The 12,605-nt window shown below is 37.1% G+C and overlaps 1 protein-coding gene across 2 annotated transcripts; it reads right to left on the reverse strand.

Moving 5' to 3' along the window:
- Positions 1 to 1,905: 1,905 nt before the first annotated feature.
- Positions 1,906 to 12,586, reverse strand: rangap1a (RAN GTPase activating protein 1a). Of its 2 annotated transcripts, none has more exons than XM_058769244.1 (16): positions 12,452 to 12,586; positions 11,208 to 11,330; positions 11,007 to 11,134; positions 9,856 to 9,915; positions 9,535 to 9,714; positions 9,283 to 9,417; positions 8,585 to 8,743; positions 8,196 to 8,309; positions 7,988 to 8,087; positions 6,333 to 6,417; positions 5,997 to 6,150; positions 5,779 to 5,895; positions 4,169 to 4,274; positions 4,005 to 4,093; positions 2,143 to 2,264; positions 1,906 to 2,054 (listed from the first exon to the last, which is right to left on the reverse strand). In XM_058769244.1, the coding sequence occupies exons 2-16, from the start codon at positions 11,317 to 11,319 to the stop codon at positions 1,973 to 1,975; spliced, it is 1,743 nt and encodes a 580-aa protein (XP_058625227.1). In that variant the 5' UTR covers positions 11,320 to 11,330; positions 12,452 to 12,586; the 3' UTR covers positions 1,906 to 1,972. The 2 variants fall into 2 exon arrangements, with proteins under 2 accessions (XP_058625227.1, XP_058625226.1); XM_058769243.1 differs by lacking the exon at positions 12,452 to 12,586 and adding an exon at positions 11,832 to 12,342.
- Positions 12,587 to 12,605: the final 19 nt, after the last annotated feature.

Raw genomic sequence — 12,605 nt, forward strand, 5'->3', positions numbered from 1 at the left:
AAGTAAGTTTGACATCGGGCCAAAAAAACATTTTGCCACTAGATGGCGGGCCAGAACATAGTCAAAGGATAATTTAAGAAATTAATTGATAAAAAATACAACTACAATTGCCTGACAGACTGTTACAGTGTCTTTTGTAACTGGTAGTGAGCTGTTACTCTGTGTTAAATCCTGTAGTAGGATAGTCATTAACAAAAAGCCACATTTGTGTGGCGGTGTCCGGCAGAGTATGTGAGCGGAGTGGAGCACCAACAATTTCCCCTACACGCTCCGAGCATTTAATAATCACTCCGCTCCGGGTTCACCATTTCCTGCTCCACTCCTTGCTCACTGATATCAGAAACACCGCTCTGCCTTCACTATCTCATGAAAAGTATTTCAGTATGTTTGAAATATCACAGTTCTGTTCATAACGTATATTAAAAAAAGTTTCAACGTGGCTTATTGGGTGTGCAAACTTTTTTTCCTACCACATGAGCTAATAACATGGTTGTCAGCATTAATGGTATAATTGCTACTTTTTGCAGTGCAAATTTACTTTGTGATGAAAATAACTTAACGGATCAATGCATTTCTTACAGATTTCTGCTGATTCGAAATTGGATACAGATGAAGTAGCATTGTAAGATTACATTTGTTTGAATGCATTATTAAGAGAATGATTGCGTGTGAATAAGTGTTGTAGTACTTGTTTAAATCACTGAATATTTTCAGCTGAAAGCGTATCTAGAAGGAACAAACAAATTCCTTGAGAACTATCATAGCCTTCACATTCTTTCTGATTTGAGTGATCCTTCTCTATCAAGCTAGCTAAATACGTTTAACATGTGAATTCTTGCTAAATATGCAGTTATTTTACGGGCTGTTGGCATGAATTGTACTCAGGATGGAGCGCTGGTGGAGCGAGTGAAAACCAGGACGCTCCGACTTTTAAAAAAACTGTTGCCGACCACTGGCATACGGTATCGTCAGCTTGTATGTTTTGGATGGCACTATGACTGCTCAAAGGTATATAAAGGTTTTAGAGCAACATATGCTCCCCTTCAGATGACGTCTTTTTCAGGGAAGGCCTTGAGTATTTCAGCAGGACAATGCAAAAACCAAATACTGCAGCTATTACAATAGCATGGCTTCGTAGCAGAAGAGTCCGGGTGCTGACTTTCACCTATAGAGAACATTTGGTGCATCATTAAACAAAAAATACGTCAAAGACGACCACGAACTCTTTAGCAGCTGGAAACCTATATCAGGTAAGAATGGGACCAAATTCCAACACCTAAACTCCAGAAACTCATAACCTCGATGCCCAGACGTCTTCAAAGAGGAGATGCTACACCATGGTAAACATGCCCCTGTCCCAACTATTTTGAGACCTGTAGCAGGCATCAAATTTGAAATGAGCTCATTTTGTGCATAAAAGTGTAAAATTTCTCTGTTTAAACATTTATGTTCTCTATGTTCTATTGTGAATAAAATATTGGCTCATGTGATTTGAAATTCTTTTAGTTTTCATTTTATTCAAATTTAAAAAATCGTCCCAACATTTACGGAATTTGGGTTGTATATAAAGTTAATTTTGTGAATAAATCAAACTATCAGTTAGTCCCCTCAGTCAGGCCGTTAATCTTTTTTTTTTTTTTTTTTTTTACGATGTTTGCGAGCTTTATGAAATGGTGTCAAAAATGTATATGTCATAGGAACTTTTATTCAAAGCAAAAATAACTACTGTTATATATATCGCCCACCCCTAGTTACAATAAACCAGTATTACATTTGACCTTTCTGTCCCCCTCACTTCTGAAATAATGTATATAACCCAGCGTTAAGAACTTTTCCATGTTAAAGATTGTTTTTATAAATCTGAAGGTTGGCTTAGATGGAAGATAAACTAGGCAGGAAGTCAGGTGAGGTTTCAAGACATGTTATGACACTTTAATATTAACAATCAGATGCAAGTGTGTTTCAGAATTGTTCAGCTCTCAGGTGTGAGTTTCTGCAGGGTGGATTTTAGGCGATCTCGAGCACTGCTGCATGGCTCCAGCGACTTATTTGGCCTGTATATACAATAATCAAACACATCACATAACACTGTTAATAACAAAAAAAGTTCATGAATGTAAACACTTCGGTTTGTTGGGTTACCTGGCCATGAAAACGTTCAGCACAGCGATGTGTTCTCGAGGGAAATAACTCTGTTTCACTGCATGCTCCAAACACTGTAGATGTCCTGGGACGACCTTCACCGGCTTCAGCTTGTCTTCACTCTACAGAGAGAGAGAGGGACATCAAAACGCGCTTTCCACCATCAGGCGCAACAGTTCTAGACATGGTGAGTGATGAAACCAATTGTGGTAATTTGCCCTGCCACAAATGAATCCCTAAAAAGGTCTTAAAATTGGAGCACTACAAAAATGAACATCTTTGTTAGTATTTGTCCAAACATTTGTAACTTTTGGCGCTCTAGCAGTTAATAAACATAACTGCGTGCGTGTTCCGGAAGAACATCCGAGTGTCTATTTACACTAAGTGCAAATAGCCCACCTTGTTGGCAAAGGCTATTTACACTAATTCCACCCACCAACGTGTGGATTGGAACAGTCAACACTGAAAACGCTCATTTTACATCAGTTTCAGTGGTGTAGATGGTAAGGCGCGTGCATTGTGACGAGATCGACCCGAGTCCGAACCAGCATGAAGGAAATAATCAAAAATTTGAAAATAGTATCGGGTATGGTTAGGGTAGGTGTAGGGAGGGCTTTGTCCCAATAAGGTGGCATCCATTTAATAATTTAAATTAAAACCATAATTTACACTCAATACATTATTATTGCGTACTGTTTTAAAATGTACTACAATACTGAGGTGCAGATAATTGACACTATTTTCAATAAGTAGTATATAAATAGCAGAAACTCTTGCTATTTTAACAGTGTAAATAGAATCTATAGCAATTTTCACTTAGTGCAAATAACATCTCGCGCTAAGAAAATATGCTATTTGCACTTAGTTTAAATAGAATCTAATTAATAAGATCTAATTAAGAATCCAAATAGCCGCTGCCGAAGAACATTGTAGCCGGAGCTACTTCTCTCCGTTTATGTCTATAACGAATCGCACAGGTACTGGGCTACTCCGCAGCGGTACCTACCCGAACCAGTCTAAATAGTCAGAATATAAACACTTGTTACAGGTGTACCGTAGTGATTCAGGACAAAAAAAGTTACGGACTTCAGCTTTAAATCAAGAAATTTAGGTAACACTTTATAATAACGTTCAGTTGTAAATCATATATATGATTGATTAATCTTTTACAAAACATGTCTATATGTTCATAAATTATTAATAATTGATATGTTAATATTTTTATATATGCTTTGTAGATTAAGTTATAAATCATTTACAAATGATTAGATAATGATGAACTAATTTGATGTATTGGGCTCCCTTTAATTTATTCCTTAAATTTTCTTTAATTAGTTCTTAATAAAATCTTAAATTTACTTCTATAAAACTTGCAGAAACCTAACTATATTTATTTTTTAAAAATCATTATTTTTAATCTTAAAAATAAGCATGAAGGCTTTTTAAACATGTTTTATATGCTATAATAGCATGCTTACAGTCCCCCCACTCATATAGTTTAAATGATCTGCATTAAAATTTACACCTTCATATTTGAGAAAGAGGGTTGTTTGCAATATCTGACATCAAAACATTTGGGGAAAAAGTTCAGTATAATTTCAAGCTGTTTCATGCACAGATTTCATAGAATGGTTAGCTAAACATACGGAGAACAAGAGAACCATGCTGATAAAAATGCTTTAGAGAATGTGGCAATAATGTAATCCTGATTTCGCAGCACCATAATCATGCCCTCATTGGTACATGAAATGGCATTCATAGTTACATGATACTTCCAAGTGAAACAAACTATATGTAAAATCTATTAGCGAACAGATTAGCTCAGTTTTCGCTCCCAGTCTGAATGCGTTAAACATTTGTACCTTCAACAGACCGAGCATCACCAGCATCGACGACATAAAACTCAAGCCCTGGAAGGAGGATGCGAGGAAGGCTTTGCTCAGCACTGCGTCTAAAACACAGACACACGAGAATCAGTCAGACGTCTCAGATCGTCCAGCAGCCGTCCGACGGATGTTCATCTCACCGACACTCTCCAGCACGGCTGATTTCACCTCGGCGTCGTCGTCCTTATACACAGATGAGATCTTCAGAAACGCTTCCACTGTCTTACTCACATCCGACACGTCCACCTGCGGAAAACACGCAGACGCTCAGCACTGAATTACATCATTTAATTACAAAATAATTGTAACTGTAATCTGTAACATTTACAGTCTGTAATATTTTCACACATACATACAGATATGATTTCTTTTGTTCCCAAATTGTAGTGACTGCTCTAAAATATGAGACACCAATGTTTCAGGAGTTTAGGACAGTATGTAGGACACATGCTTATTCGATAATTGTTAACTGTTATATTTCTTGTTTGGGTTTATGTATGCGCTTTATTTTCTAAGATTAATTTTTTTTTTTTCCCTCCAGGACATTGTTATATGCCAGTGTTTCCTGACATAGATATGCAAAGATTTGATTTTAAAAACAGTATCATGGGTATTTAACAGTTTCATGTTATGATTTTAAGTCTGTATTTACCACAGAATGATCTCAAAGTAAAAAGAGGTGCTCTCAGAAATTGAACAAAATTGTGTGTATGCTTCAAACAAGAACAAATAAGTGTCAATGAGGTATAAAAACTAGTTTTTAATTCTTTGAATTAGGTTGATTTTTTAGCGCATTGGTAGACGCTTCTTGTTTCATCCATCTGATCACACGGCCAAAAAGTGCTGTTCTTCCTCAGTATTTCTGTCTTGCTTTCCAGTGCAAATGTCTAAAGATTCCTAAATCAAAATACATTTACTTGAGAAAACAAAATGACTTTAAGAAAAAATAAACAAACAGTCACATACACGCGCCGGATGTTGTGAACGCGCTCGGGACAGTTGGACCAGGCGGCGGATCAGAGGTAAAAAAAACTATATAAATACTGTTCTGTTTCTTGCACAAACCGATTGTTTAGTGTCTTTAGACCTCAATGTATCGTCACGAGCCGCAGGGTTTAATTTGGTTTTGTCTGTGTATTTTTTTTTTCTCTCAAAGCCATGGGTACCATTGACTGCCATTTTATGACTAACAGACTGCAACGGTTTGAGTTAAAAATCTTCGTTTGTGTTCTACTGAAGAAACAGTCACCTACATCTTGGATGCCCTGGGGGTAAACAGATAAACGTCAAATTTTCATTTTTGAATGAACTATCCCTTTAAGAAATGGTAAAATGATCAAAATGAGTTTGGGATTAAAATAAGAACAAATATCTGCCACTGGGCTCCAAAAAAATCAACTGAATTCAAAGGGAAAGCACATTTTCTGACCTCACTGGCAGATATTTGTTCTTGTTTTAAGCATAAACTCGCTTAATTTTGTTCAGTTTCTCAGAAAACAAGACTCCATGTGTTTATTTTGCATATCAAGTAAATTTATCTTGTTTAGATATTTGCATTGGAAAATATTCATATTTTTGCAGTGCATGCAATATTTAATCCCTCTAATTTGTGAATTTAAGACTTTCTGCTCGATTTAAGACCGTTTTCAGGCCTTAAACTGCAGAAGGGCGAGTTAAAACTTTTTTTTAACCACAGAAACCCTGAAATTAATATAAAAGATTGTAAAAGTCACAAGCTGAAAAGACGGACCTGCTGCTGGATGAGGATGCTTCTCTTTGCGCCGAGTCGCAGGAGTTTGTCTGGAGATGGAAAGCTCAGGAAAGACGAGACGTCTGGAGTACGAGGCGCTGAAGGCGGCGTTGAGAACTATGGAAACAGACACACATTTATTTTGTTCTCACTTATGTTTTCTGTAATGCTGATTTGAATTGTGCTTCAAACGGGAAGAATTGATGATTTGATCAAACCTGGTTTAATTCACTCTTTTCTTCCTCTCCTTCTCCCTCCTCTTCCTCTTCGTCTTCCTCCTCCTCTTCCTCTTCCTCCTCCACATCTTCATCATCATCGTCGTCGTCCTCCTCATCTTCATCGTCATCTTCCTCAGGTTCTCCCTCGTCATCACTGTGACATGAGAAGGAATTACGCTCCATTCACACGAAATCATGTGAGAACTGAAAGCTCATGCAAATCAGGTAAAGGATTAAAAATATCTCTTTTTTGCATTAAGATGAAGAGAATTTTAAATGTGCTGAACTGTCATGAATGTCGAAATCTAGTTTTTTTGTTCGGGGTGTGTTTGATACCTCAGAGAGCCCAGTTTGTCTGCCATGTTCATGTTCTCCATCACCTCTCGCAGATTTTCACAGCCTTCTTCACCTAAACTGTTACCTAAACACAAACACAATGAAATGTATGATGTGGATGTGTATGTAAATGTTGCTGCAGTGTGTATTTTTTTAATTACACAAGTTTATGTCAGTGACATTGTTTTAGTATTATTTATATACTATTACAGTTTTTATTAACCTTTTTAGTTTTAATATATAATATTTTTGAAACTTTTATTTTCATGCTTTCAGTTTTCATTTGAATTTTAGTTAATTTTTTTGTCATTTTGTTGTGCCTCTGTCTTTTTATTAGCTTTTTATATTACTATTTAATTTTTAATTTGTTCTTTATTTCAGTTGTAGTTTTAGTATTTATTTATTTCCAATTAATAATTTTAGTGTTTCAACTTAAAACGTTCAATTTTCATTTTAAGTTATTCATCTAATATTTATATTTTATTTCCTCTTTATTTCACCAAAAATTGTTTTATTATTAGTAGTTTACAATTATAACTCTGTAACCAGTCTTACCTTTGAGATAGTAATATAGTTTTATTAATACTTTATTAATTAATACTTTATTCATATTTTTGTTGCTTTTATGTCATTTTTTATTATTTTAGTACATACATGTATATAGTTTTTATTTAAATTTCAGCTTCAGTTATTTTAGTACATCGTTAAACTAAATAAAAATGTTATTTCTTTGGAAACTAGCTGGTTCTAACTTCAATGAACATTTATTTTATTTTAATAAAAAATGTTTTTAGTGTTGTTAACTAGAATAAGCCACAGTGATTTCTTTATCACTATTAGTGTATTTTAACATATTTAAACAGTGTTATGTATTAGATGATTAATAGCAATGCGTTAACTTTCCAAGCAACTAGACAAATATGAATGAATGAATGAAGCATTTATATAGCGCTTTTATTGTGTATTGCTATATACCCAAAGCGCTTTACAATCATGTGGGGGGGTCTCTCCTCAACCACCACCAGTGTGCAGCAGCCACAGGACAACGGCGCCAGTGCGCTCACCACACACCAGCTACAGGTGGAGAGGAGAGAGAGATAGAGCCAATCAAGTGGATGGGGATTATTAGGAGGCCATGATTGATAAGGGCCAGTGGAGGGAATTTGGCCAGGACACCGGGGTTACACCCCTACTCTTTACGATGAGTGTCATGGGATTTTTAATGACCACAGAGAGTCAGGACCTCAGTTTAACGTCTCATCTGAAAGACGGTGCTTTTTTACAGTATAGTGTCCCCATCACTATACTGGGGCATTAGGACCCACACAGACCACAGGATGAGCACCCCCTGCTGGCCTCACTAACACCTCTTCTAACAGCAACCTAGTTTTCCCAGGAGGTCTCCCATACAGGTACTGACCAGGCTCAGTGGCAAAGTGGCTGTGGCAAATACACAGCCTTGACAATGTTTAATCATAACTAAATCTTAAATGTCTTTTAAAGACTGTCCCAGGTTTATAACCTGTTCATCACCATCTTTTCGAGCTCCAAACTTGGCTCACCAGCGCATTATTAACTATTGCTGGCTGTTCAGATGTTTGCAGATAAATCCTGACAATGCTGTGATGCTTTTCTGTTTTTATGTGTGTTTGTACCATTCAGGTCGAGTTTTTCAAACTGATCTTTATGCTGTACGGATCGAGCCACTTCCAACGCAGCATCCTCTGTGATTTCCCCAAAAGACAGATTCAGCTCCTAGTGAGAGAAAGATGAGCATGTTTACTGATTCAGCTTTTTTCACATCACCAGTTAAAGCTCTTTTTCCAAAACTACATAGCATAAATATTGATCACCTATCAGTACCTTGAGTATCGGCAGTCCTTCTTTCAGGGTCTCTGCTATGGCACTGGCTCCTTCAGACCGAACAAGACAGTCGCCAAAATTTATCACCTGCACATTGCGCAGGTGTTTCAATGCCTAAGAAAGAGAGAAACACCTTTGAAATGAAGGCAAGAAACTAAAGGAAAAAAATACATCAGTTTTCATTCACTGATCAATTTTGGGCTATTTTCCTTTCTTAACATTTCTTCTTTCATACTAGTGAAAAGAAAACATCCAAATTAAATAGTTAACGTTGAATAATTTTTAACAGCTCAATTTTTGTATTTTGCCGTTGATGTCATACAGCTCTTCTATAATAAATATAATAACAGATTTTGCAGCTAAACTGCAGTATCTGTTTTCCAGTGTACCTGTGCCATGGCAATCGCTCCTCTCTTGGTGAAAGTGTTGTCGTTGAGGTTCAGGACTCGCAGTTGTGGGTTGTGTTGCATTGCTGTGGCTAAAGCTGTGACTCCTGGGTGATTGATGCCGTTCTGGGGCATGTGCACTTCCTCCAGACTGCCAATCAACTGAGAAGATAAACCAACGACATTAGATCAATGGAGAAGATGAAGCAATGGACCAATGGACCAACACCAGTGCACCAATGGAGAAGATACAACCATGGACCAGTGGAGAAGATGAAGCAATGGACCAATGGACCAACACCAGTGCACTCCATTGCTTTATCTACTCCATTGATCCATTGCTTCATTTTTCCATTGGTCCACTGGTGTTGGTCCATTGCTTTATCTCTCCATTGGAGAAAATAAAGCAGTGGGCCAATGGACCCCTGGAGGAGATAAAGCAATGAGCCACTGGACCAATACCTGTGGACCAATGGAGAAAATAAAGCAATGGACCAATAGACTTTAAAGCAATGAGTAATGGAGAAGACAACATAATGGACCAACACCAGTGGACCAATGGAGAAGATAAAACAACACCATTGAACGAATGGAGAAGATAAGGCAATGAACTAACACCAAAGGATAAATCAGCTGAGGGAAACCCAACTACATCTACAATGGACCAAATAACAAAGGTCATTTCTCGTATGGTTCAGCACCTGAAAGGCCTGCGCCAGCGCTGTGGCTCCATCGTTCTCCAGTCTGTTCCTGCCTGCGATGAACACCTTCAGCTGCAAGGGGGCGCCGATGGCACTCGACTCCTTATGACACACCGTCAGAGCCGCCGCCAGGATCTACAGAAGCAGGTAACACCAAATTTCAAAAGAAATAAATTGATAATATAATAGAGCACAACAGTGACGCCCACTTTTTCAGGACATGATGACATCAGTATCATAAACCCCGCCCACCTTTCCTCCTCCGATGCCCATTCCACAGTTGTTCAGACGCACTTCCTGCAGCGTGTGGCAGGCGGTGCTCTTCAGCAGCTTCTCAATGCCTTTCACGCCATCGGGTCCGAAAGCGTTATCGCTCAGATCCAGAACCTTGAGCCGAGCTCCAGCCATGATTAACGCGTCGCCCAGAGAAACCTGTAGAGGCGACGTTTACCAGCATTAAACGGTCTGTTATGGTCACGACTACTAACTATGAGCACACTGGGTTTGATGAAGAGTTTATAAAAGTCTTTGCTCTAAAAGATGTAGAATGAAATCACTCAGTGTCCATCTTACCAGCGCTGGAGGAATCTCAGCTCGCAGGCGGCCGGTAAACATGTCGCTCCAGTGGCAGCACTAACATGAGAGAAAAACAACAGAGCTAAAGAACATGGTTTAATTTGTTTCTAAATTTAACATCACTATATGACAATGTGTTTCGCCAACATTAGATTATCAACTAAATGTGGTTTCTTGCTCTTGGCAGCCAATAATTCAATGCGCAAAACACACTATATATATATATGGTGATGGAAAATATATAATGGGAGGAAATATTATATGGTAAGACTGCAATAAGGTTTTGTTTGATAACATTAGTTAACATGAACAATGAAAAAATCTTATACAGTGTTTATTAGTTAATGTTAATCTCAACTCAATGCACTGTGAACCCACATTAATATTTTTATTAACTAACACTAACAACGATACTTAAATATTAATTATTAGTTAAATACTGTTATATATATATATATATATATATATATATATATATATATATATATATATATATATATATATATATATATACTGCTACATTAAATAAATATATAGCTCACTATTAATCCATGTTAACAAATAAGACCTTACTGTTAAAGCGTTACCAACATATTTAAACTTGAAATTATTACTATTATTTATTTTTATCTATATTCAAATTACTTCCAAATCCAAAGATTCTTGTGCAAGCATTAAAGTTTTGCAAGATAATGCACTGAAATATAATTTCTCATTTTATTTCCCCATCTCATAATTTTTATTCATCATTGTGTCGAATTTGTGTTCAACACAAATGTAGTTTTATCTCGCTGCAAGTCTCGGTCATATTTGTTCATGTTTTTTTTAATGATGTTGCACAAACTGTCCATGCTGACATCTGTCTCTTAATTGCATCGAATGACAGATAAATTTGTGGAAAAAATACTGTAGCGTTTGTGTTGACAATGTCTTTCACATCAACAACAGAATACATGTAATTTGGCTTCTCGTGCCTTTTAGAATTAGATAAACTGGTTTATTTTTCTGTCATTTCGATGCATGACTGGGTGCATTAAATTACTTGATTTAGCACTGTTTTTTTTTTTTCTGCTGCCTTTAAGCTCAGTTGAGAACTCCTGTTTTAGGCTGTGTTTAGGGAACAAGTCCAGATGATCTGGCACGTGCACCTGCAGGTCGCTCTTCTTCTCCAGGGCTTTAGCGATGGTCTGCGCTGCCTCCACGCCGATGGTGTTTCCCTCCAGTCTGAGCGCACGCAGACCGTCAAACTCCTCGATCTCCTTCCCCATCTTCTCCGCTGCACACAACACAGCATTAGCTCTGGTACTCTTTCATAAACATGCGAAATTAGGAGATCATCGTCAGCTCACCAGACTGAGCGTTGTCCAGTTTAAGGCCTTGTCCTTTATAACTGAGCTCGCCCTCATCGACTTGAGTTTTGGCCAATGAGTCGGCGAGATTTGCCACATCATCTGATGCCATCTTGACACCAACTGAAGAAAATACATAAACACACAAGAGTTTAACTTGACTGCATCTCTTCTGCTAAACAGACAAAGAAAGTTCTGGTGAATCATAAAAATAACATTAGACACATTAGAATCAAACCCACTTCATTATTACAATTAATTCATATACTTTTACTAATATCATATTGTTATATTTACTATTATTAAGAATGTAAATTAGCAATTAAATATATATAATTTATTAATATTAATTAAACCGCGCTGATAAATTCACCCCACAACCTACTTTGCGTGTTAAAAGGTTAAATATTCTTAATAGTGTATTATTAATAGTTCACCCCTAAAGTCAAGTGTGTATGTTTACATGAATGTCTGAGTGAGTAAATGAACATGTGTTTTCAGATTAACACTGACGCAGGATCAGCACGCAACACACGGTTCAAGCGACGCAGCCTGTTTACAGACACTATATCGACACTCGTTTCCGGAACAAACTTAGCATATAAATGTTCCGTTTGTACTTACAGGTGTTGTTTAATATGATTTTCTGGGTGCAGAGATGTTCCAGTTTCTTCCTCCCGCTCGTTCTGATGACGTAAATGGCGTAGACGCGCAAGGGTTCATGGGATTTGTAGTTCGTATATTATTTTGTTTAGCGTGGATTTATTTATTTATTTATTATTTTTGGCTTTACTGTATTACCACATACAAACCATAAAGACACTATTTATGTATTTAAAAAAAAAATTGTTTAGAATCACACATTGAGCAAATTCATCGTATATATGGCATTGATTTTGTTGGGAAATTCAATCATTAGTAATTTGAAAGAGAGAGGCGCGAGTGTAACATCCCCTATGAACATGTTTCTCACAGTTGTTCAAATTCTTGTAGAGATACTGCAATGCTTGGAGCGAATTCAAGGCCACTGTAATCTGACTCAAACCTTTCCCAAAACACAAGGACACAATAAAATGCCAACAAACTAACTGAGGTTTAAGCATATTTTTCTTAAAAACGGGTCAATGCATTTTTTTTGATTCAGCATGTTCAGTGTTCGTTTTTCTTTAAAACTTATAAGGCAGTTGTTTAACGGAATCAGATGTTTTTGCGGACCGTCACGTGAAAAGTGTTACTTTACTCACCGCTGGTCAGGATTGACCAATCACAGTCGTTGTGACAGTCGTTGTGCTATTTTAGCCCAAAATATGGTGTGTTTTACTTTGCATCCCAGTTTTCAATTCTAAAAATGAACATGCTCAAAATAATATGCTTCCTACACTATACACGCGATAAACG

This window comes from Onychostoma macrolepis, chromosome 03 (assembly GCF_012432095.1).
Source record: "Onychostoma macrolepis isolate SWU-2019 chromosome 03, ASM1243209v1, whole genome shotgun sequence".
Lineage (NCBI taxonomy): Eukaryota > Metazoa > Chordata > Actinopteri > Cypriniformes > Cyprinidae > Onychostoma > Onychostoma macrolepis.

Coding starts and splice junctions, on each gene's coding strand:
- rangap1a (XM_058769244.1), bottom strand. CDS start 11,319: ATGGCATCAGATGATGTGGCAAATCTCGCCGACTCATTGGCCAAAACT. Junction 9,418..9,534: donor TGGGCATCGGAGGAGGAAAG/GTGGGCGGGGTT, acceptor CTGCTTCTGTAG/ATCCTGGCGGCGGCTCTGAC. Junction 6,151..6,332: donor GACAAACTGGGCTCTCTGAG/GTATCAAACACA, acceptor CTCATGTCACAG/TGATGACGAGGGAGAACCTG.